Genomic DNA, 25,844 nt, shown 5'->3' with positions numbered 1-25,844 from the left:
TACACACAATATCCCAAAATGACAAAGTGAAAACAGGTTTTAAGACATTTTTGTAAATGTATTAAATATTATAAACAAAAAGTGTTCAGACCCTTTGCTATGAGCTCAGGTACATCTTGTTTCCATTGATCATCCTTGAGATGTTTCTACAACTTGATTGGAGTCCACCTGTGGTAAATTCCATTGATTGGACATTATTTGGAAAGGCACACAGTTGACAGTGCATGTCAGAGCAAAAACCAAGCCATGAGGTCGAAGGAATTGTCCGGAGAGCTCCGAGACAGGATTGTGTCGAGGTACAGATCTGGGGAAGGGTACCAAAACATTTCCGCAGCATTGAAGATCCCAAAAACACAGTGGTCTCCATCATTGTTAAATGGAAAAAGTTTGGAACCACCAAGACCCATCCTAGAGCTGGCTGCCTGGCCAAACTGAGCAATCAGGGGAGAAGGGCCTCTTGGTCAGGGAGGTGATCAAGAATCCGATGGTCACTCTGACAGAGCTCCATAGTTCCTCTGTGGAGATGGGAGAACCTTCCAGAAGGACAACCATCTCTGCAGCGCTCCACCAATCAGGCCTTTATGGTAGAGTGGCCAGATGGAAGCCACTCCTCAGTAAAAGGCACATGACAGCCCGCTTCGAGTTTGCCAAAAGGCACCTAAAGGACTCTCAGACCATGACAAACAAAATTCTCTGGTCTGATGAAACCAAGATTGAACTCTTTAGCCTGAATGCCAAGCGTCACATCTGGAGGAAATGTGGCGCCATCCCTACGTTGAAGCTGTGGGGATGTTTTCAGCAGCAGGGACAGGGAGACTAGTCAGGATTGAGGGAAAGATGGACAGAGAAAAGTAAAGAGAGACCCTTGATGAAAACCTGCTCCAGAGCACTCAGGACCTCAGACTGGGGCGAAGGTTGACCTTCCAACAGGACAACGACCCTAAGCACACAGCCAAGACAATGCAGGAGAAGCTTTGGGACAAGTCTCTGAATGTCCTTGAGTGGCCCAGCCAGAGCCCGGACTTGAATACGATCGAACATCTTTGGAGAGACCTGAAAATAGCTGTGCAGCGATGCTCCCTATCCAACCTGACAGAGCTTGAGAGGATCTGCAGAGAAGAATGAGAGAAACTCCCCAAATACAGGTGTGCCAAGCTTGTAGCAACATACCCAAGAAGACTCAAGACTGCAATCGCTGCCAAAGGTGCTTCAACAAAGTACTGAGTAAAGGGTCTGAATACTTATGTAAATGTAATATTTTGGTTTTCAATTTTTTTATACATTTGTAAAAATGTCTAAAAACCTGTTTTTGCTTTGTCATTATGGGGTATTGTGATGTCATTATGGGGTATTGTGATGTCATTATCGGGTATTGTGACGTAATAAAGGGGTATTGTGTGTAGATTGAGGGGGGAAAAAGATACCCTCTGAATGCACTGTATACCTACTCAGTCAAGAGGTCTGAATACCCTCTGAATGCGCTGTATACCTACTCAGTCAAGAGGTCTGAATACCCTCTGAATGCACTGTATACCTACTCAGTCAAGAGGTCTTATTACCCTCTGAATGCACTGTATACCTACTCAGTCAAGAGGTCTTATTACCCTCTGAATGCACTGTATACCTACTCAGTCAAGAGGTCTTATTACCCTCTGAATACACTGTATACCTACTCAGTCAAGAGGTCTGAATACCCTCTGAATGCACTGTAGACCTACTCAGTCAAGAGGTCTTATTACCCTCTGAATACACTGTATACCTACTCAGTCAAGAGGTCTTATTACCCTCTGAATGCACTGTATACCTACTCAGTCAAGAGGTCTGAATACCCTCTGAATGCACTGTATACCTACTCAGTCAAGAGGTCTGAATACCCTCTGAATGCACTGTATACCTACTCAGTCTGTGACGATCGGTTACTTTTTAACAACAGCCCTTAAAAAGTGTATTTGTAAGGAGGAACACAGTGGTGTGATTACACTGTGACTGACCTCTAAGGTAGCGTTGAATTCATGGTATAGATCAGCGTCCTCCGCTGCTTCCGCCAGTCTCTTGACAGACTTCATCTTCCTACCCAGCATGCCCTCCATCTCCTCAGCAAACTTCTTCACCAGTTCCTCTCCGTCCACCTCCTCCATCTTCACCGTGGGCTCAACGTCTTTGTATTTCTGGAGAGGAAAGGGTTAAATACCTTTAATAAACATGTTTAAGTAACCAACGGTTACAGGGTCCTGTTAACTACACAGGTCAACTGGCAGATTTGATTATCTTTCAGGTGTTTTCAAGTCTGTAATTGAATCCACTTCCACAAGGGAGCTGTCATAAGAGACACATGTAACGTATTGTATGACAACAGTCAGAGAAGAGATGGATCTTGGTATTGGATTGGCTAGAGAACATAGAGCTTATCTCTAAATAGAACCTTGACAAACCGCTATCCTGACTCTGTTGTCTTAGCTGGGGACTATTCAACAGCTGTTTGGTGGATTAAAGTAGTCTGTTAATCATCTCCTGTTGTTTTTACCACAGTCAGTCTTTGACAATGATGTTAACCCTCTGCCCTCATCACCCCTCACATACCAAAACATTAACTTAAACACACACATACACTCAGTGGACAGTATATTAGGTACACAACCCCCGTTCACGAAAATGGTTCGCTCCTACAAGCAGTGAGTCATGTTGCCTTGGCTTGCTATATAAAGCAGGCAGACAGGCATCAAGGCATTCAGTCACTATTCGATTAAACGTTAGAATGGGCAAAACGAGTGACCTAAGGGACTTTGAGCGTGGTATGATCGTCAGTGCCAGGTGTGCTGGTTCCAGTATCTCAGAAATGGCCGGCCTGATCCAGGAGTGAATAGAACCCCTGGCTGGATGACTGGATCAGAGGGAATAGAACCCCAGGCTGGATGACTGGATCAGAGGGAATAGAACCCCAGGCTGGATGACTGGATCAGAGGGAATAGAACCCCAGGCTGGATCACTGGATCAGAGGGAATAGAACCCCAGGCTGGATGACTGGATCAGAGGGAATAGAACCCCAGGCTGGATCACTGGATCAGAGGGAATAGAACCCCAGGCTGGATCACTGGATCAGAGGGAATAGAACCTCAGGCTGGATCACTGGATCAGAGGGAATAGAACCCCAGGCTGGATGACTGGATCAGAGGGAATAGAACCCCAGGCTGGATCACTGGATCAGAGGGAATAGAACCTCAGGCTGGATCACTGGATCAGAGCGAATATAACCCCAGGCTGGATCAGAGGGAATAGAACCCCAGGCTGGATGACTGGATCAGAGGGAATAGAACCCCAGGCTGGATCAGAGGGAATAGAACCCCAGACTGGATCACTGGATCAGAGGGAATAGAACCCCAGGCTGGATCACTGGATCAGAGGAAATAGAACCCCAGGCTGGATCACTGGATCAGAGGGAATAGAACCTCAGGCTGGATCACTGGATCAGAGCGAATATAACCCCAGGCTGGATCAGAGGGAATAGAACCCCAGGCTGGATGACTGGATCAGAGGGAATAGAACCCCAGGCTGGATCACTGGATCAGAGGGAATAGAACCCCAGGCTGGATGACTGGATCAGAGGGAATAGAACCCCAGACTGGATCACTGGATCAGAGGGAATAGTACCCCAGGCTGGATCACTGGATCAGAGGAAATAGAACCCCAGGCTGGATCACTGGATCAGAGGGAATAGAACCCCAGGCTGTATCAGATCAGAGGGAATAGAACCCCAGGCTGTATCACTGGATCAGAGGGAATAGAACCCCAGGCTGGATCAGAGGGAATAGAACCCCAGGCTGGATCAGAGGGAATAGAACCCCAGGCTGGATCAGAGGGAATAGAACCCCAGGCTGGATCAATGGATCAGAGGGAATAGAACCCCAGGCTGTATCACTGGATCAGTGGGAATAGAACCCCAGGCTGTATCACTGGATCAGAGGGAATAGAACCCCAGGCTGAATCACTGGATCAGAGGGAATAGAACCCCAGGCTGGATCACTGGATCAGAGGGAATAGAACCCCAGGCTGGATCACTGGATCAGAGGGAATAGAACCCCAGGCTGGATCACTGGATCAGAGGGAATAGAACCCCAGGCTGTATCAGATCAGAGGGAATAGAACCCCAGGCTGTATCACTGGATCAGAGGGAATAGAACCCCAGGCTGGATCAGAGGGAATAGAACCCCAGGCTGGATCAGAGGGAATAGAACCCCAGGCTGGATCAGAGGGAATAGAACCCCAGGCTGGATCAATGGATCAGAGGGAATAGAACCCCAGGCTGTATCACTGGATCAGTGGGAATAGAACCCCAGGCTGTATCACTGGATCAGAGGGAATAGAACCCCAGGCTGAATCACTGGATCAGAGGGAATAGAACCCCAGGCTGGATCACTGGATCAGAGGGAATAGAACCCCAGGCTGGATCACTGGATCAGAGGGAATAGAACCCCAGGCTGGATCACTGGATCAGAGGGAATAGAATCCCAGGCTGTATCACTGGATCAGAGGGAATAGAACCCCAGGCTGGATCACTGGATCAGAGGGAATAGTACCTCAGGCTGTATCAGAGGGAATAGAACCCCAGGCAGGATAACAACCTATCCCTCAACGTAACCAAGACTAAGGAAATGATTGTGGACGACAGGAAAAGGAGCACCGAGCACGTCCCCATTCTCATCGATGGGGCTGTAGTGGAGCAGGTTGAGAGCTTCAAATTCCTTGGTGTCCACATCACCAACAAACTAGATTGGTCCAAACACACCAAGACAGTTGTGAAGAGGGCACGACAAAGCCTATTTCCCCTCAGGAAACTAAAAAGATTTGGCATGGGTCCTGAGATCCTCAAAAGGTTCTACAACTGCAACATCGAGAGCATCCTGACCGGTTGCATCACTGCCTGGTCCGGCAATTGATCAGCCTCCGACCACAAGGCCCTACAGAGGGTAGTGCGTACGGCCCAGTACATCACTGGGGCTAAGCTGCCTGCCATCCAGGACCTCTACACCAGGCGGTGTCAGAGGAAGGCCCTAAAAAATGTCAAAGACCCCAGCCACCCTAGTCATAGACTATTCTCTCTGCTACCTCATGGCAAGCGTTACCGGAGCACCAAGTTTAGGTCCAAGAGGCTTCTAAACAGCTTCTACCCCCAAGCCCTCGTGTCACTGGGCAGCTCTCGGCTCTGCTTCCCTTTGTAGTCTGTAATAGTTTGCAAGCCCTGCCACATCGGACGAGTGTCTGAGCCGGTGTAGTACGATTCGTATTAACGCTTTGCCTGTTTGATGGCTCGTCGGAAGGCATAGTGGGATTTCTTAGAAGCTTCCGGGTTAGAGTCCCGCTCCTTGAAAGCGGCAGCTCTACCCTTTAGCTCAGTGCGAATGTTGCCTGTAATCCTTGGCTTCTGGTTGGGGTATGTACGTACAGTCACTGTGGGAACGACGTCCTTGATGCACTTATTGATAAAGCCAGTGACTGAAGTGGTGTACTCCTTTTTGCTATGGGAAGAATAGTATAAAGCTAAGGTAGGCCTTAAGGCTTAAGCAGGTGCGTGTGGATTAAGTAGCGGAAATTGTACCGTATATTGATTGCAGAAGAGTTCCATTCCAAAGTAACCAGGAAGGAAAAACACATAGAAACCTTTCAGACAATGATAAAACGTCCCAGTGTGTCCCATGTTATCTTAACCTGTCTTGTACAAACACCATAAACATAAATACAGCCTCTTTATGGTCAAAAGAGGGCATCACAGAAGCAGTGACTGAGTGAGCAGCACAGATCCCCCCCCGGCAACGGAAATGAAAAACAAATGTTGCTTCCCAAGCAACCAACCACCAAACCAATCAATAAACACAACCCCAATCAGTAATGAATCAACTAACTATCGAGTGATGTCATGTGTGAAGATGCAGGCGTCTTTGACATAAATAATGAGTTTAGTATTGATCTGTTTATGATAAAGATTATGATGAAGATGATGATGTTTATGATGAAGATGTTTATGATGAACACTTTTTGTGATTAATATGATAATGATGTTTATGATGAAGATGCTTATGATGAAGATGATGTTGTTCATGATGAAGATGATGATGTTCATGATGATGATGATGGTTATGATGAAGATGTTTATGATGAAGATGTTTATGATGAAGATGTAGCATAAAACTCATTAAGTGAATGTTTTAACTTGTAATTTTCACAGTGATCTTTTCCAAAGCTAATGAGAATAACATATACTGTATATACGACGTGGTATATGAGAAATCTACTCATTACCAAGCTCAAACAAGCTGCATATTATGGTGTATTATGGTGTATTATGGTGTATTAAGGTGTATTATGGTGTATTAAGGTGTTGCGCTCTTGTGGGTTCTAAAAAATTTGCTATGTAGCTAAAATCTGGTACAATATGTTTTGTACATGAACCCTGTCAAATAAACAAATGTAAACACACAGACTGTGGCAGGAAAGGTAGAGCGGGGGGGGGGGGGGGGCAGGAAAGAGGAAGCCTAAGTCTATTCAACAACTAGAGCCTTTCCCGTCTGTCACTAAAATACTGTTATGATTGTATGTGCTGTTCTCTGACTCTATGGATGGGAATTGTGTTCCTATCAAACTAAGCTGTCAGCCAGGTCGTCCAGGGTTAATCCAGGATGTTGGTCCTACACGGCACCCTATTCCCTATGCAGTGCACTACTTTTGTCCAGAACTCCATGGGCCCCGGTCAAAAGTAGTGCACTTCATAGGGAATAGAGTGCCATTTGGGACACAGTTGCAGACTTTATTCTGTCCCCAGATGACAGATAGAGACATAGAAACTGCAGATAGACTCAGCCGCAGGCACGCGCTCGCACACACACACACACACACACACACACACACACACACACACACACACACACACGCACAAGCACGCACACAGACCTGGAAAGAAGGGGAGGAAGAAAAGGCAAAAAACAAATATCCAATATTTTATAAACGCTGACAGAGCAGCCAACTGTTAACACAACCACAGTGACTTTATAAACGCTGACAGAGCAGCCAACTGTCAACACAACCACAGTGATTTTATAAACGCTGACAGAGCAGCCTACTGTCAACACAACCACTGTGGCTTTATAAACGCTGACAGAGCAGTTAAATGTCAACACAACCACAGTGACTTTATAAGACGCTGACAGAGGAGCCTACTGTCAACAACCACAGTGGTTTATAAACGCTGACAGAGAGGCCTACTGTCAACACAACGAACAGTGAATATATAAGACGCTGACAGAGAAGCCTACTGTCAACACAACCACAGTGACTTTATAAACGCTGACAGAGCAGCCAACTGTCAACACAACCACAGTGACTTTATAAACGCTGACAGAGCAGCCTACTGTCAACACAACCACAGTGACTTTATAAGACGCTGACAGAGAAGCCTACTGTCAACACAACCACAGTGACTTTATAAGACGCTGACAGAGCAGCCTACTGTCAACACAACCACAGTGACTTTATAAACGCTGACAGAGCAGCCTACTGTCAACACAACCACCGTGACTTTATAAACGCTGACAGAGCATCCAACTGTCAACACAACCACAGTGACTTTATAAACGCTGAAAGAGCAGCCTACTGTCAACACAACCACAGTGACTTTATAAAACACATTATATTCCCCAGTATAATGTTAATAAGACACATTATATCCCCCAGTATAATGTTAATAAGACACATTATATCCCCCAGTATAATGTTAATAAGACACATTATATTCCCCAGTATAATGTTAACAAGACACATTATATTCCCCAGTATAATGTTAATAAGACACATTATATTCCCCAGTATAATGTTAATAAGACACATTATATTCCCCAGTATAATGATAATAAGACACATTATATTCCCCAGTATAATGTTAATAAGACACATTATATTCCCCAGTATCATGATAATAAGACACATTATATCCCCCAGTATAATGTTAATAAGACACATTATATTCCTCAGTATAATGTTAATAAGACACATTATATTCCCCAGTATAATGTTAATAAGACACATTATATCCCCCAGTATAATGTTAATAAGACACATTATATTCCCCAGTATAATGTTAATAAGACACATTATATTCCCCAGTATAATGATAATAAGACACATTATATTCCCCAGTATCATGATAATAAGACACATTATATCCCCCAGTATAATGTTAATAAGACACATTATATTCCCCAGTATAATGTTAATAAGACACATTATATTCCCCAGTATAATGTTAATAAGACACATTATATTCCCCAGTATAATGTTAATAAGACACATTATAGCTCAGAGACTAGGGAGGGGGACTGCACAGATATGAGTGTGTGTGTATGTGTGTGTGTGTGTGATAAGTTGTGTGTGTGTGTGTTACGTTGTGTGTGTGTGTGTGTGTGTGTGTGTGTGATAAGTTGTGTGTGTGTGTGTGTGTGTGTGTGTGTGTGTGTGTGTGTGTGTGTGTGTGTGTGTGTGTGTGTGTGTGTGTGTGTGTGTGTGTGTGTGTGTGTGTGTGTGTGTGTGATAAGGTGTGTGTGTGTGTGATAAGTTGTGTGTGTGTGTGTGTGTTACGTTGTGTGTGTGTGTGATAAGTTGTGTGTGTGTGTGTGTGTGTGTGTGTGTGTGTGTGTGTGTGTGTGTGTGTGTGTGTGATACGGTGTGTGTGTGTGTGTGTGTGTGATAAGTTGTGTGTGTATGTGTGTGTGTGATAAGTTGTGTGTGTGTGTGATAAGTTGTGTGTGTGTGTTACGGTGTGTGTGTGTGTGTGATACGGTGTGTGTGTGTTAATGTGTGTGTGTGTTAGGCCAGACAGATGTTGTCAGGTCCTGCTGGGTAGTCTTCAGGGTCGCTAGGGAACAGAGAGCATGTGCTAATTACTGAGAAGTGCTGGGACTCACACCTAGGATGGTAATTACACACGCACACGCACACGCACACACACACACACACACACACACACACACACACACACACACACACAACACACACACACACACACACACACACACACACATACACACACACACACACACACACACACACACACACACACACACACACACACACACACACACACACACACACACACACACACACACACACACACACACACACAAACAAACACACAAACACACAATCAGCACCTACAAGGGCTGTCCTCTCCTCACACTGTGAACAGGAAACAGAGCAGAACTTATATAAAGGAAATCTGACATAGGAAAGACAAGCACCAACTCTAAACCAATATATCACTGCACCACTGGGCAACATGGCTGAAATAAGATATCAACAGAAAGACTGACAGAAACACACTCATATGACAATGAGGCTAATCCAATCTATCTATATGTTTTATCAACTGATTAGAAAGTCATGGTACGGTGTACCTTTTAGGACACCCTCAGCCTCAAGCCTCACACCTCTGAGGGTGAGAACTTCCTAAAAGGTACACCGTACTATAGTTCTATGTTCTGTTTCTGGTTCCTAATAAATAGCCTACGGTATGTGAGAGGGTCGTTTTACAGTAGTGTGTCATTCCAGTGGCCGGCATTTCAGTTATGGAGTCTGCACTGTACAGTAAGGCTGCTTCCGATTGGTAGATGCAGGACGGGTTCCTTAACCCCTCCCCTCACAGCCTAAAACCATTGTGTGTGTCATATGATCCAGATTGACCCTGTAAATCCACATTCTGAAATCATCTCTCCATCGATCTCTATCCTTCTTCTCTCTTTCCTCTTTCCTCCTTCCTCTCTATCCTCTATCCTCCTTCCTCTCTTTCCTCCTTCCTCCTTCCTCTCTTTCCTCCTTCCTCTCTTTCCTCCTTCCTCTCTTTCCTCTATCCTTCCTCTCTTTCCTCTATCCTTCCTCTCTTTCCTCTATCCTCCTTCCCCTCTTTCCTCCTTCCTCTCTTTCCTCCTTCCTCTCTTTCCTCTATCCTTCCTCTCTTTCCTCTATCCTCCTTCCCCTCTTTCCTCCTTCCTCTCTTTCCTCCTTCCTCTCTTTCCTCCTTCCTCTCTTTCCTCTATCCTTCCTCTCTTTCCTCTATCCTCCTTCCCCTCTTTCCTCCTTCCTCTCTTTCCTCCTTCCTCTCTTTCCTCTATCCTTCCTCTCTTTCCTCTATCCTCCTTCCCCTCTTTCCTCGTTCCTCTCTTTCCTCATTCCTCTCTTTCCTCCTTCCTCTCTTTCCTCTACCCTTCCTCTCTTTCCTCTATCCTTCCTCTCTTTCCTCCTTCCTCTCTATCCTCCTTCTTCTCTTTCCTCCTTCCTCTCTATCCTCCTACCTCTCTTTCCTCCTTCCTCTCTTTCTTCCTTCCTCCCTTTCCTCTTTCCTCTCTTTCCTCCTCTCTCTCTTTCTTCTTATCCAACAATCAATCAATCAATCAAGTTTATTTTATATAGCCCTTTGTACACCAGCTAATATCTCGAAGTGCTGTACAGAGACCCAGCCTAAAACCCCAAACAGCTAGAATGCAGGTGCAGAAGCACGAAACAGCATGAAAGTACAGTACTCTATTCTCTCTATGTCACACAAACATATAAATTAATATCTTCTGCATTGATCATCTCATCAACGTGACCTCCCAAACCCCCTACAGTATTTCCTCCACAACAAACACCGCCTTCATTTAATGTCCACAAACAGCAGTGATCATACAAGTTGTTATCTTGCCGCCCTTCTCTCTTTGATTGCAGGGCTGAGCTCACTGTGCAGGGAAGCCCCTCAACACACGCACGCACGCACGCACACACACACACACACACACACACACACACACACACACACACACACACACACACACACACACACACACACACTGTTCCTCCTCAATCATCCCCATCTCTAAATCAGAGGTGGTTTCTGTGGGTTACCTTTTGGAGTAGCAGAGCACCAGAGTATTTTGTTGAAAGAGCAATGATTTGTTTTCCGTAGGAGACGGCCCATTGCTGAACCCTGAAAAACAGAAAGGAAATACAGGACATTACTGTAAGCTTTGTAAAAAAACAAATACAATTCAAGTACAATTGGCCCAATAGAAAAGCTCAGTTTACTGTCAATTTATTCTAGTAGTCCATGGCAACAGCACCTGCCTGGTTCTTCAGAATTCATTTATTCAAAACACAACTAGTCTCCTCTCTAGGTTCCTCTCTAGGTTCCTCTCTAGGTTCCTTTCTTGTCTCCTCTCTAGTCTCCTCTCTAGGTTCCTCTCTAGTCTCCTCTCTAGTCTCCTCTCTAGTCTCCCCTCTAGTCTCCTCTCTAGGTTCCTCTCTAGTCTCCTCTCTAGGTTCCTCTCTAGGTTCCTCTCTAGGTTCCTCTCTAGGTTCCTCTCTAGGTTCCTCTCTAGTCTCCTCTCTAGTCTCCTCTCTAGTCTCCTCTCTAGTCTCCTCTCTAGGTTCCTCTCTAGGTTCCTCTCTAGGTTCCTCTCTAGTCTCCTCTCTAGTCTCCTCTCTAGGTTCCTCTCTAGGTTCCTCTCTAGTCTCCTCTCTACTCTCCTCTCTAGGTTCCTCTCTAGGTTCCTCTCTAGTCTCCTCTCTAGAATCCTCTCTAGGTTCCTCTCTAGCCTCTCTAGGTTCCTCTCTAGTCTCCTCTCTAGTCTCCTCTCTAGTCTCCTCTCTAGTCTCCTCTCTAGTTTCGGAGCCTCTGCATGGCTTGCTCTTTGGGGTTTTCGGCTGGGTATCTGGAAAGAAACTGCTGATGAAACAAAAGGACTTAACAGAAGACATTTGATTGATGAATTTGATTGATGAATCGAGCTTCTCTCTGATTCACGGCATTGGGTCATAGACATTTCCTAATGAGCTCACAATACAGCATGTTATATTAGCTACTTAACTTTACTGGGTGTGTTCACAGCATGTTCACATCAACATTTTGTAAAAAGACTCTCTTTGGCACCAGGTCTCTTCAACCTGTCATCAATATCATCATCCCTAAAATAGCACGGTTGTAGGGTTACAGACTCACCCTTCACTCATTTCATTTACAATGTGTAGCTACTAGCTAAGCTAACTGTTTGTCCAGGACTTGAAACGAGGCTCCGTGTCTGCACTAAGTGCTTGAGCAGCAGCTGTGAATGTCTATATGTTGGGGTGCATGTTGTTTGTTGTATTGTTGTTATGGAGACTCAGGGTGTCACAAACACCCCCTCATTCTCTGGGCATCTATTTTTTGTATTTATTTTATTTGACTTTTATTTAACTAGGCAAGTCAGTAAGAACAATTTCATATTTCCAATGATGACCTACCGGGGAACAGTGGGTTAGCTGCCTTGTTCAGGGGAACAGTGGGTTAACTGCCTTGTTCAGGGGAACAGTGGGTTAACTGCCTTGTTCAGGGGAACAGTGGGTTGACTGCCTTGTTCAGGGGAACAGTGGGTTAACTGTCTTGTTCAGGGGAACAGTGGGTTAACTGCCTTGTTCAGGGGAACAGTGGGTTGACTGCCTTGTTCAGGGGAACAGTGGGTTAACTGCCTTGTTCAGGGGAACAGTGGGTTAACTGCCTTGTTCAGGGGAACAGTGGGTTAACTGCCTTGTTCAGGGGCAGAACGACAGATTTCACCTTTTACCTTGTCAGCTCGGGGAATCGATCTAGCAACCTTTCGGTTACTGGGCCAACGCTCTAACCACTAGGCTACCTGCCGCACCTCTAACCACTAGGCTACCTGCCGCCCCTCTAACCACTAGGCTACCTGCCGCCCCTCTAACCACTAGGCTACCTGCCGCCCCTCTAACCACTAGGCTACCTGCCGCCCCTCTAACCACTAGGCTACCTGCCGCCCCTCTAACCACTAGGCTACCTGCCGCCCCTCTAACCACTAGGCTACCTGCCGCCCCTCTAACCACTAGGCTACCTGCCGCCCCTCTAACCACTAGGCTACCTGCCGCCCCTCTAACCACTAGGCTACCTGCCGCCCCTCTAACCGCTAGGCTACCTGCCGCCCCTCTAACCGCTAGGCTACCTGCCGCCCCTCTAACCGCTAGGCTACCTGCCGCCCCTCTAACCGCTAGGCTACCTGCCGCCCCTCTAACCGCTAGGCTACCTGCCGCCCCTCTAACCGCTAGGCTACCTGCCGCCCCTCTAACCGCTAGGCTACCTGCCGCCCCTCTAACCGCTAGGCTACCTGCCGCCCCTCTAACCGCTAGGCTACCTGCCGCCCCTCTAACCGCTAGGCTACCTGCCGCCCCTCTAACCGCTAGGCTACCTGCCGCCCCTCTAACCACTAGGCTACCTGCCGCCCCTCTAACCACTAGGCTACCTGCCGCCCCTCTAACCACTAGGCTACCTGCCGCCCCTCTAACCACTAGGCTACCTGCCGCCCCTCTAACCACTAGGCTACCTGCCGCCCCTCTAACTACTAGGCTACCTGCCGCCCCTCTAACCACTAGGCTTACCTGCCGCCCCTCTAACCACTAGGCTACCTGCCGCCCCTCTAACCACTAGGCTACCTGCCGCCCCTCTAACCGCTAGGCTACCTGCCGCCCCTCTAACCGCTAGGCTACCTGCCGCCCCTCTAACCACTAGGCTACCTGCCGCCCCTCTAACCACTAGGCTACCTGCCGCCCCTCTAACCGCTAGGCTACCTGCCGCCCCTCTAACCGCTAGGCTACCTGCCGCCCCTCTAACCGCTAGGCTACCTGCCGCCCCTCTAACCGCTAGGCTACCTGCCGCCCCTCTAACCACTAGGCTACCTGCCGCCCCTCTAACCACTAGGCTACCTGCCGCCCCAAGGTGCACTGCTGTTCGGGCCGTGTGATGCTTTCGCCGTTCTAACTATGGTGCTGTAACCTATCCTCCCTAATAAGGGAGACAGCCTTTTTTACAATCTTCATAGTAAGGTCAAAGGTCATTACATAGAGATGTAGTGATCAACTACTGGCAGCAGTCATTCTCTTTATGTAAAGGGTGATGTAATGCACCGCTGCTCTGTCTGTGTCCCGCTGGGACTGTTCTGCCTGACTACAGTATCCTTTGTAAGGTTAAGAGGGAAGGGCAGGATAAGCAATGTTAGAGTCTTATGGGTTAGTATAGGATCCAACTGGTCTGTTAAATCCACCCCAGGAGTCAGGAAGTCAGGATGTGGCCTGGTCAACCAATATCGTCACGAGACGGACTGGCACAGAGAAAGAACAGGAACGTCACACTGGGGACGTCATTTCAACATCGAGTTCTAATTGACGTTTATTTTAGTTGTCAACTGACGTGAATTCAACACGAAATCAACATGTTGCCATGTCATTGGATTTAGGTTAAAAGTTGGGTGAAAAAAATATGAATTTCCCTTACGTTGATGACTTTTTGCTAATGCAATCAGTTTTCCCACTTTGATTCAACGTCATCATACAATTAATTGTTTTGCGATTAAATGGAGAGAAAAAAATATTCAACCAACTCCAACTTTTCCCCAACCGTTTACGTAACGCAGGAAACTGGGATTTGTCCACACAGCTATAGATATACAGTACTATTCTACTGACAGTGTATAGGGGACCGTGATGGGTACAGTAACATGAGCTATAGGTTTACAGTACTATTCTACTGACAGTGTATAGGGGACAGTGATGGGTACAGTAACATGAGCTATAGATATACAGTACTATTCTACTGACAGTGCAAGAGGGCTGTGAGGTCCACATGTTTTGGGTGAGGCCATGATTAGGGTACTCACGTTTCGGGCGGTATCTTCATCTGTGCGTTGGCCGTCAAGCAGAGCCAGCTGGCCCAGATAATCCACAGGGTGATGATCCGTGTCATCCCGGCACGCCTCTCCCGCCCCCGCATCCCGGCACCAACGCCAACGTTCCAACCGCCGGCGTTCCGACAACGCATTACTACGGTCGCTGACGACCCCTCTGACAGCATCTGCAGGGGTCGACCCACTGGGTTTTTATCAGATACTCTGTATTCAAACAAACAATAACCCAGCAGGAGTCTGTATATTACCTAGAGACTCAGGAAGTCAGAGGGAAGGAGACCTGACAGTGTTGTCCAAGGACAGCAGCAGGAGTCTGTATATTACCTAGAGACTCAGGAAGTCAGGGAGAAGGAGGACCTGACAGTGTTGTCCAAGGAGAGCAGGAGTCTGTATATTCCCTAGAGACTCAGGAAGTCAGGGAGAAGGAGGACCTGACAGTGTTGTCCAAGGAGAGCAGGAGTCTGTATATTCCCTAGAGACTCAGGAAGTCAGGGAGAAGGAGGACCTGACAGTGTTGTCCAAGGACAGCGTTAAAGGAGGATCCCAGTTGTAACAGTTTGATCACGTTAGATTCAGCAGCTCCATACTGCCCCAGTGATCCAGGGTTCTGGAAGGTTCTGTCATACACCAACCTGTACAAGCAACATGACTGCCTCTTTATAAGAGGGTTAACATGCACACTACCAAGTGTACACTAGAGATAACATGTACATTACCAAGTGTACACTACAGATAACATGCACACTACCAAGTGTACACTAGGGTTAACATCCACACTACCAAGTGTACCCTAGAGATAACATGCACACTACCAACTGTACACTAGTGTTAACATCCACACTACCACGTGTACACTACAGATAACATGCACACTACCAAGTGTACACTAGGGATAACATCCACACTACCAAGTGTGCACTAGGGATAACACACACACTACCAAGTGTACACTAGGGCTAACATGCAAACAACCAAGTGCACACTAGGGATAACAGGCACACTATCTTGTTTGCGGTGCTGAGAGTTACTGCCCCAAATCAACATTGTATCCCACATCACTAGACCAGGGTCTTTCTCTCCACCTTCTATTCATCAATCCACAACTCCGTCTGCTTCACTCCTCCATGCTGCTCCCTCCCTCGCTGCTCTACCTCTCCAATAAACACGTCCACAGGGAAAGAAGAGGCTCCCTCCCTCGCTTCTCCACCTCTCCAATAGACACGTCCACAGGGAAAGAAGAGGAGAAACCAGAGGTGTTCAACTGCTGTCTTTCAAATCCAAGAAAAGTTCTGCCACCAAAGATCCTACTCCAGCGAACAAGAGACCATACTTCCTCCTCCAAGAAGAATAAACTTCCAAATGTCTCAGCTGAAACTATGGGAAACGCTGTTCCTAACAGCCTAACGTTGTAATCCTTCTCAGTAGGCTCTAAATGGGGTGTTAGAAAAGAGGCCCCTGGGTAGTCCGTGCCGAGGGGCTGAGGGACGAAGGGCGTAGGTTTAGGGCCGTGGCTCAAGGCTCAGAGAGAGAGAGAGGTCAGTAGGCGACAGGACACTGCCGGATGCTACAGCCAGCCCTGACACTGGAAGTTACTGTAGCAGCCAGCCAGTATCTCTTCCCCCCTTCCGCTCCTTCCCCTCGGACAGTTTACAACATAATCTGCTTGGATTAAACTCTCTTCCTCCTCCCCCCATCTACGGGTTTACAGAGGTTGTTGTAGTGGAGAGAGGGAGAGGTGGGGGGAGAGAGAGAGACAGAGAGACAGAGAGAGAGAGACAGAGAGAGAGAGAGAGAGAGAGAGAGACACAGAGAGAGAGAGAGAGAGAGAGAGAGAGAGAGAGAGAGAGAGAGAGAGACACAGAGAGAGAGAGAGAGAGAGAGAGAGAGAGAGAGAGAGAGAGACAGAGAGAGAGAGAGAGAGAGAGAGAGAGAGAGGGAGAGAGAGACAGAGAGAGAGAGAGAGAGAGAGAGAGAGAGAGAGAGAGAGAGAGAGAGAGAGAGAGAGGGAGAGAGAGAGAGAGAGAGAGACAGAGAGAGAGAGAGAGAGGGAGAGAGAGAGAGAGAGGGAGAGAGAGAGAGAGAGGGAGAGACAGACAGACAGACACATTTGTATTGTTTATTTCCCTTTTGTTTATTATCTACTTCACTTGCTTTGGCAATGTTAACATATGTTTCCCATGCCAATAAAGCCCCTTGAATTGAATTTAAATTGAATTGATAGAGAGAGGGAGAGTGGGTAGGTGTGGGGCAGGGGGGCCGAGGGTGGGGGCGGAGAGGGGGGGGGGGGGTGGTTGTTGTATCAAAGAGGATTATGTTGATTTCTGGAGACAGGCTTGTGTTGGACCAATCAGAGAAAGGGAAACGTAAAAGCTCCAGAAGCTTCGTTTTTAAACAGTGTGGAGAGACACCTAGTGGGCCGTGACAACTCTGACAACAGCCGTCTGCACCAGAGACTGTGTATAATACATTGCGGTGTGTAGTAGTGTAATACATTGTGGTGTGTAGTAGTGTAATACATTTTGGTGTGTAATACATTGTGGTGTGTAGTAGTGTAATACATTGTGGTGTGTAGTAGTGTAATACATTGTGGTGTGTAGTAGTGTAATACATTTTGGTGTGTAATACATTGTGGTGTGTAATACATTGCGGTGTGTAATACATTGCGGTGTGTAGTAGTATAATACATTGTGGTGTGTAGTAGTGTAATACATTGTGGTGTGTAGTAGTGTAATACATTGTGGTGTGTAGTAGTGTAATACATTGTGGTGTGTAGTAGTGTAATACATTGTGGTGTGTAGTAGTGTAATACATTGTGGTGTGTAGTAGTGTAATACATTGTGGTGTGTAGTAGTGTAATACATTGTGGTGTGTAATACATTGTGGTGTGTAGTAGTGTAATACATTGTGGTGTGTAGTAGTGTAATACATTGTGGTGTGTAGTAGTGTAATACATTGTGGTGTGTAGTAGTGTAATACATTGTGGTGTGTAGTAGTGTAATACATTGCGGTGTGTAATACATTGCGGTGTGTAGTAGTATAATACATTGTGGTGTGTAGTAGTATAATACATTGTGGTGTGTAGTAGTATAATACATTGCGGTGTGTAATACGTTGCGGTGTGTAGTAGTGTAATACATTGTGGTGTGTAGTAGTATAATACATTTTGGTGTGTAATACATTGTGGTGTGTAGTAGTATAATACATTGTGGTGTGTAGTAGTGTAATACATTGCGGTGTGTAATACATTGCGGTGTGTAGTAGTATAATACATTGTGGTGTGTAATACATTGTGGTGTGTAGTAGTATAATACATTGTGGTGTGTAGTAGTATAATACATTGTGGTGTGTAGTAGTATAATACATTGTGGTGTGTAGTAGTGTAATACATTGTGGTGTGTAGTAGTGTAATACATTTTGGTGTGTAATACATTGTGGTGTGTAATACATTGTGGTGTGTAATACATTGTGGTGTGTAGTAGTGTAATACATTGTGGTGTGTAGTAGTGTAATACATTTTGGTGTGTAATACATTTTGGTGTGTAATACATTGTGGTGTGTAATACATTGTGGTGTGTAATACATTGCGGTGTGTAATACATTGTGGTGTGTAGTAGTGTAATACATTGCGGTGTGTAATACATTGTGGTGTGTAGTAGTGTAATACATTGCGGTGTGTAATACATTGTGGTGTGTAGTAGTGTAATACATTGCGGTGTGTAATACATTGTGGTGTGTAGTAGTATAATACATTGTGGTGTGTAGTAGTGTAATACATTGTGGTGTGTAGTAGTGTAATACATTTTGGTGTGTAATACATTGTGGTGTGTAATACACTGCGGTGTGTAATACATTGCGGTGTGTAGTAGTATAATACATTGTGGTGTGTAGTAGTGTAATACATTGTGGTGTGTAGTAGTGTAATACATTGTGGTGTGTAGTAGTGTAATACATTGTGGTGTGTAGTAGTGTAATACATTGTGGTGTGTAGTAGTGTAATACATTGTGGTGTGTAGTAGTATAATACATTGTGGTGTGTAGTAGTATAATACATTGTGGCGTGTAATACATTGTGGTGTGTAGTAGTATAATACATAGTGGTGTGTAATACATTGTGGTGTGTAGTAGTATAATACATTGTGGTGTGTAATACATTGCGGTGTGTAGTAGTATAATACATTGTGGTGTGTAGTAGTATAATACATTGTGGTGTGTAGTAGTATAATACATTGTGGTGTGTAGTAGTATAATACATTGTGGCGTGTAATACATTGCGGTGTGTAGTAGTATAATACATTGTGGTGTGTAGTAGTATAATACATTGTGGCGTGTAATACATTGCGGTGTGTAGTAGTATAATACATTGTGGTGAGTAGTACTACACATTGTGGTGTGTAGTAGTATAATACATTGTGGTGTGTAGTAGTGTAATACATTGTGGTGTGTAGTAGTATAATACATTGTGGTGTGTAGTACTGTAATACATTGTGGTGTGTAGTAGTATAATACATTGTGGTGTGTAGTAGTATAATACATTGTGGTGTGTAATACATTGCGGTGTGTAGTAGTATAATACATTGTGGTGTGTAGTAGTATAATACATTGAGGTGTGTAGTAGTATAATACATTGTGGTGTGTAGTAGTGTAATACATTGTGGTGTGTAGTAGTATAATACATTGTGGTGTGTAATACGTTGCGGTGTGTAGTAGTATAATACATTGAGGTGTGTAGTAGTATAATACATTGTGGTGTGTAGTAGTATAATACATTGTGGTGTGTAGTAGTATGATACATTGTGGTGTGTAGTAGTGTAGTACATTGTGGTGTGTAGTAGTATAATACATTGTGGTGTGTAGTAGTATAATACATTGCGGTGTGTAGTAGTATAATACATTGTGGTGTGTAGTAGTATAATACATTGGGGTGTGTAATACGTTGCGGTGTGTAGTAGTATAATACATTGAGGTGTGTAGTAGTATAATACATTGTGGTTTGTAGTAGTATAATACATTGTGGTGTGTAGTAGTATAATACATTGTGGTGTGTAGTAGTGTAGTACATAGTGGTGTGTAATACATTGAGGTGTGTAGTAGTATAATACATTGTGGTGTGTAGTAGTATAATACATTGTGGTGTGTAATACGTTGCGGTGTGTAGTAGTATAATACATTGAGGTGTGTAGTAGTATAATACATTGTGGTGTGTAGTAGTATAATACATTGTGGTGTGTAGTAGTGTAATACATTGTGGTGTGTAGTAGTATAATACATTGTGGTGTGTAGTAGTATAATACATTGTGGTGTGTAGTAGTATAATACATTGAGGTGTGTAGTAGTATAATACATTGTGGTGTGTAGTAGTATAATACATTGAGGTGTGTAGTAGTATAATACATTGTGGTGTGTAGTAGTATAATACATTGTGGTGTGTAGTAGTATAATACATTGTGGTGTGTAGTAGTATAATACATTGTGGTGTGTAGTAGTGTAGTACATTGTGGTGTGTAGTAGTATAATACATTGTGGTGTGTAGTAGTATAATACATTGTGGTGTGTAGTAGTGTAATACATTGTGGTGTGTAGTAGTATAATACATTGTGGTGTGTAGTAGTGTAATACGTTGCGGTGTGTAGTAGTATAATACATTGAGGTGTGTAGTAGTATAATACATTGTGGTGTGTAGTAGTATAATACATTGTGGTGTGTAATACGTTGCGGTGTGTAGTAGTATAATACATTGAGGTGTGTAGTAGTATAATACATTGTGGTGTGTAGTAGTATAATACATTGTGGTGTGTAATACGTTGCGGTGTGTAGTAGTATAATACATTGAGGTGTGTAGTAGTATAATACATTGTGGTGTGTAGTAGTATAATACATTGCGGTGTGTAGTAGTATAATACATTGTGGTGTGTAGTAGTGTAATACATTGTGGTGTGTAGTAGTATAATACATTGTGGTGTGTAGTAGTATAATACATTGCGGTGTGTAGTAGTATAATACATTGTGGTGTGTAGTAGTGTAATACATTGTGGTGTGTAGTAGTATAATATATTGTGGTGTGTAGTAGTGTAGTACATTGTGGTGTGTAGTAGTGTAATACATTGTGGTGTGTAGTAGTATAATACATTGTGGTGTGTAGTAGTATAATACATTGCGGTGTGTAGTAGTATAATACATTGTGGTGTGTAGTAGTGTAATACATTGTGGTGTGTAGTAGTATAATACATTGTGGTGTGTAGTAGTGTAATACATTGTGGTGTGTAGTAGTGTAATACATTGTGGTGTGTAGTAGTATAATACATTGTGATGTGTAGTAGTATAATACATTGTGGTGTGTAATACATTCTCGTCTCAGCCCCCTGATAACCCGTATAACCTGTGTCAGCCCTCTGATAACCCGTGTCAGCCCTCTGATAACCCGTATAACCCGTCTCAGCCCTCTGATAACCCGTGTCAGCCCTCTGATAACCCATATAACCCGTGTCAGCCCTCTGATAACCCGTGTCAGCCCTCTGATAACCCGTATAACCCGTGCCAGCCCTCTAATAACCTGTATAACCCGTGTCAGCCCTCTGATAACCCGTATAACCCGTGTCAGCCCTCTGATAACCCGTATAACCCGTGTCAGCCCTCTGATAACCCGTGTCAGCCCTCTGATAACCCGTATAACCCGTGTCAGCCCTCTGATAACCTGTATAACCCGTGTCAGCCCTCTGATAACCCGTATAACCCGTCTCAGCCAGCCCTCTGATAACCCGTATAACCCGTGTCAGCCCTCTAATAACCTGTATAACCCGTGTCAGCCCTCTGATAACCCGTATAACCCGTGTCAGCCCTCTGATAACCCGTATAACCCGTGTCAGCCCTCTGATAACCCGTGTCAGCCCTCTGATAACCCGTATAACCCGTGTCAGCCCTCTGATAACCCGTATAACCCGTGTCAGCCCTCTGATAACCCGTGTCAGCCCTCTGATAACCCGTATAACCCATGTCAGCCCTCTGATAACCCGTCTCAGCCCTCTGATAACCCATCTCAGCCCTCTGATAACCCGTATAACCCGTCTCAGCCCTCTGATAACCCGTCTCAGCCCTCTGATAACCCGTATAACCCGTCTCAGCCCTCTGATAACCCGTATAACCCGTCTCAGCCCTCTGATAACCCGTATAACCCGTCTCAGCCATCTGATAACCCGTATAACCCGTCTCAGCCCTCTGATAACCCGTCTCAGGCCTCTGATAACCCGTATAACCCGTCTCAGCCCTCTGATAACCCGTATAACCTGTGTCAGCCCTCTGATAACCCGTGTCAGCCCTCTGATAACCCGTGTCAGCCCTCTGATAACCCGTATAACCCGTCTCAGCCCTCTGATAACCCGTGTCAGCCCTCTGATAACCCGTATAACCCGTGTCAGGCCTCTGATAACCCGTATAACCCGTGTCAGCCCTCTGATAACCCGTATAACCCGTGTCAGCCCTCTGATAACCCGTCTCAGCCCTCTGATAACCCGTATAACCCGTGTCAGCCCTCTGATAACCCGTATAACCCGTCTCAGCCCTCTGATAACCCGTATAACCCGTGTCAGCCCTCCCATAACCCGTATAACCCGTGTCAGCCCTCTGATAACCCGTATAACCCGTGTCAGCCCTCTGATAACCCGTGTCAGCCCTCTGATAACCCGTATAACCCATGTCAGCCCTCTGATAACCCGTATAACCCTTGCCAACCCTCTGATAACCCATATAACCCGTGTCAGCCCTCTGATAACCCGTATAACCCGTGTCAGCCCTCTGATAACCCGTCAGCCCTCTGATAACCCGTATAACCCATGTCAGCCCTCTGATAACCCGTCTCAGCCCTCTGATAACCCATCTCAGCCCTCTGATAACCCGTATAACCTGTGTCAGCCCTCTGATAACCCGTATAACCCGTCTCAGCCCTCTGAAAACCCGTGTCAGCCCTCTGATAACCCGTATAACCCATGTCAGCCCTCTGATAACCCGTATAACCCATGTCAGCCCTCTGATAACCCGTATAACCTGTGTCAGCCCTCTGATAACCCGTATAACCCGTCTCAGCCCTCTGCCACACAACATGGTTCAGCACTAGTGACTAGGACAGAGAGAGACAGAATGGACTAAAATAACGGACAAGTCATTGTTCCCATCTCAGCTGTTTCTATCTGATTTGTTGTATGTTGTTTCCCGTTAGGTTAGTGTCTCTCTCGTCTCTCTTCTCAACTCATCTGAAGTCCTGGTAAGGAGTCTAACCAGGAAAGCAAGAAGAAAAAAAGAGTCACTCACCTGTCCGTCAATCCTCAGGTTAACTATCGAATCACAGTCCAGCGGCAAACAACTCTCTGAAAACTGTCCTGACTCCCTTGGAGTTAGATACTGGAACAGCTGTGTTTTAAGTGGCGTAAAGGTTGTGACCAGTTGAAGCTGTCCTGACTGACTGTGTGTACATTCCACACTAGGCTACAGTTAGCAATGTTATGTTGCTTCCTGCTTCGAATAACCTCACCAGAACCTCCCTATTCACACCCCACCCTCACAATCCTCAAGGGTGAGTCCCAATCATCTCTCCTCCCTCCTGAAGTCCGCATTGGATTGGTGTAGACGTGGGTTGGAGGGACTCTCAATATACCATTCATGTCTACTCAAATCCAGAAGGAAAGTGAGCAAGTGAACAACCTTTTTGGGATGCACACTTAGTGTGTCTACTAGTCCCTGACCCCTCCCCCCCCCCCCCCCCCCCACCCATTGATTAGCCCGTAGGCCAGTAGTCGGTGTCAGCCGTTAATTTTGACCCTATCAGCTGAACCTATTGGAGTGGAACCCCCGTGGACCCGTCCCTAGGGAGAGGAGGGGGGGGGGGGGGGGAATTGTGAGACTCATGCAGCAGAGACATTAGGGGAAGGATACGGAGGAACATTAGGGAGGGAGTGAAGGAAAGAGAGAGGGGAAGGAAGGAGCAAAGAGAGAGAGAGAGAGTAATGGGCCGGGGTACTGAGAAGGACGAATAGAGGAGAGAGCCCCATCGGCCCTGGTCAAAAGTAGTGCACTATATAGGGAATGTGGTGCCATTTGGTACACAGACATTCCCATCCTCTAGCCAGGCCTGCTTAGAGTTCCTTCATCAGTCTGTCGGCACTTTGACGACAACACCTCCTTTCATCACACATTTAAAGTGCCTCTATTATCAGCTGAGGAAATAACATGATGGATCAGAGTTGGACGAGCCTTGATTCTTAACATGTCTGTCTGTCCCCCCACTGACTGGCTGTAGTTCCCACTGGCCTGGTTCAACCCCCTACTTAACATGTCTGTCCACTGACTGGCTGTAGTTCCCACTGGCCTGGTTCAACCCCCTACTTAACATGTCTGTCTGTCCCCCCACTGACTGGCTGTAGTTCACACTGGCCTGGTTCAACCCCCTACTTAACATGTCTGTCTGTCCCCCCACTGACTGGCTGTAGTTCACACTGGCCTGGTTCAACCCCCTACTTAACATGTCTGTCTGTCCCCCCACTGACTGGCTGTAGTTCACACTGGCCTGGTTCAACCCCCTACTTAACATGTCTGTCTGTCCCCCCACTGACTGGCTGTAGTTCACACTGGCCTGGTTCAACCCCCTACTTAACATGTCTGTCTGTACCCCCACTGACTGGCTGTAGTTCCCACTGGCCTGGTTCAACCCCCTACTTAACATGTCTGTCTGTCCCCCCACTGACTGGCTGTAGTTCCCACTGGCCTGGTTCAAACCCCTACTTAACATGTCTGTCTGTCCCCCCACTGACTGGCTGTAGTTCACACTGGCCTAGTTCAACCCCCTACTTAACATGTCTGTCCCCCCACTGACTGGCTGTAGTTCCCACTGGCCTGGTTCAACCCCTTACTTAACATGTCTGTCCGCCCACTGACTGGCTGTAGTTCACACTGGCCTGGTTCAACCCCCTACTTAACATGTCTGTCTGTCCCCCCACTGACTGGCTGTAGTTCACACTGGCCTGGTTCAACCCCCTACTTAACATGTCTGTCTGTCCCCCCACTGACTGGCTGTAGTTCCCACTGGCCTGGTTCAACCCCCTACTTAACATGTCTGTCTGTCCCCCCACTGACTGGCTGTAGTTCCCACTGGCCTGGTTCAACCCCCTACTTAACATGTCCGTCCACTGACTGGCTGTAGTTCCCACTGGCCTAGTTCAACCCCCTACTTAACATGTCTGTCTGTCCCCCCACTGACTGGCTGTAGTTCACACTGGCCTGGTTCAACCCCCTACTTAACATGTCTGTCCACTGACTGGCTGTAGTTCCCACTGGCCTGGTTCAACCCCCTACTTAACATGTCTGTCTGTCCCCCCACTGACTGGCTGTAGTTCCCACTGGCCTGGTTCAAACCCCTACTTAACATGTCTGTCCACTGACTGGCTGTAGTTCCCACTGGCCTGGTTCAAACCCCTACTTAACATGTCTGTCCACTGACTGGCTGTAGTTCCCACTGGCCTGGTTCAGACCCCTACTTAACATGTCTGTCCACTGACTGGCTGTAGTTCCCACTGGCCTGGTTCAACCCCCTACTTAACATGTCTGTCCGTCCACTGACTGGCTGTAGTTCACACTGGCCTGGTTCAAACCCCTACTTAACATGTCTGTCTGTCCACTGACTGGCTGTAGTTCCCACTGGCCTGGTTCAACCCCCTACTTAACATGTCTGTCTGTCCCCCCACTGACTGGCTGTAGTTCCCACTGGCCTGGTTCAACCCCCTACTTAACATGTCTGTCTGTCCACTGACTGGCTGTAGTTCCCACTGGCCTGGTTCAACCCCCTACTTAACATGTCTGTCTGTCCCCCCACTGACTGGCTGTAGTTCACACTGGCCTGGTTCAACCCCCTACTTTGGGGCAAGTACTAGTCCAGGGGTCCTGAACTCTGCCCCTACGAGGTCCAGAGCCTGCTGCTTTTCTGGTCTACCTGATCATTCATTGCCCACCGCTGAGATCCCAGGTTTAAATCAGTCCCTGATTAGAGGGGGACAATGATAACATGGTGGTACTGACTTCCAGGTCCAGAGTTGAGTTTGAGGGCCCTAGACAGACACTCTA

At 46.2% G+C, this 25,844-nt stretch overlaps 1 protein-coding gene across 1 annotated transcript in view; it reads right to left on the bottom strand.

The window, feature by feature from the left end:
- LOC129838733 (voltage-dependent calcium channel subunit alpha-2/delta-4-like) overlaps positions 1-14,827 on the bottom strand; it is a 68,161-nt gene extending 53,334 nt beyond the window's left edge. Inside the window, exons 1-3 of the mRNA XM_055905889.1 lie at positions 14,715-14,827; positions 10,921-11,002; positions 1,992-2,168 (exon numbers count right to left, since the gene is read on the bottom strand). Coding sequence (XP_055761864.1) covers positions 1,992-2,168; positions 10,921-11,002; positions 14,715-14,827 — 372 coding nt within the window. The remainder of the gene's footprint in view (positions 1-1,991; positions 2,169-10,920; positions 11,003-14,714) is intronic.
- Positions 14,828-25,844: the final 11,017 nt, after the last annotated feature.

The sequence above is a fragment of the Salvelinus fontinalis genome, chromosome 39 (genome assembly GCF_029448725.1).
Source record: "Salvelinus fontinalis isolate EN_2023a chromosome 39, ASM2944872v1, whole genome shotgun sequence".
In the NCBI taxonomy this organism is placed as follows: Eukaryota; Metazoa; Chordata; class Actinopteri; order Salmoniformes; family Salmonidae; genus Salvelinus; species Salvelinus fontinalis.
Note: the sequence above shows the minus strand (reverse complement) of the source record. Positions and strands in the feature narration are given on the sequence as shown.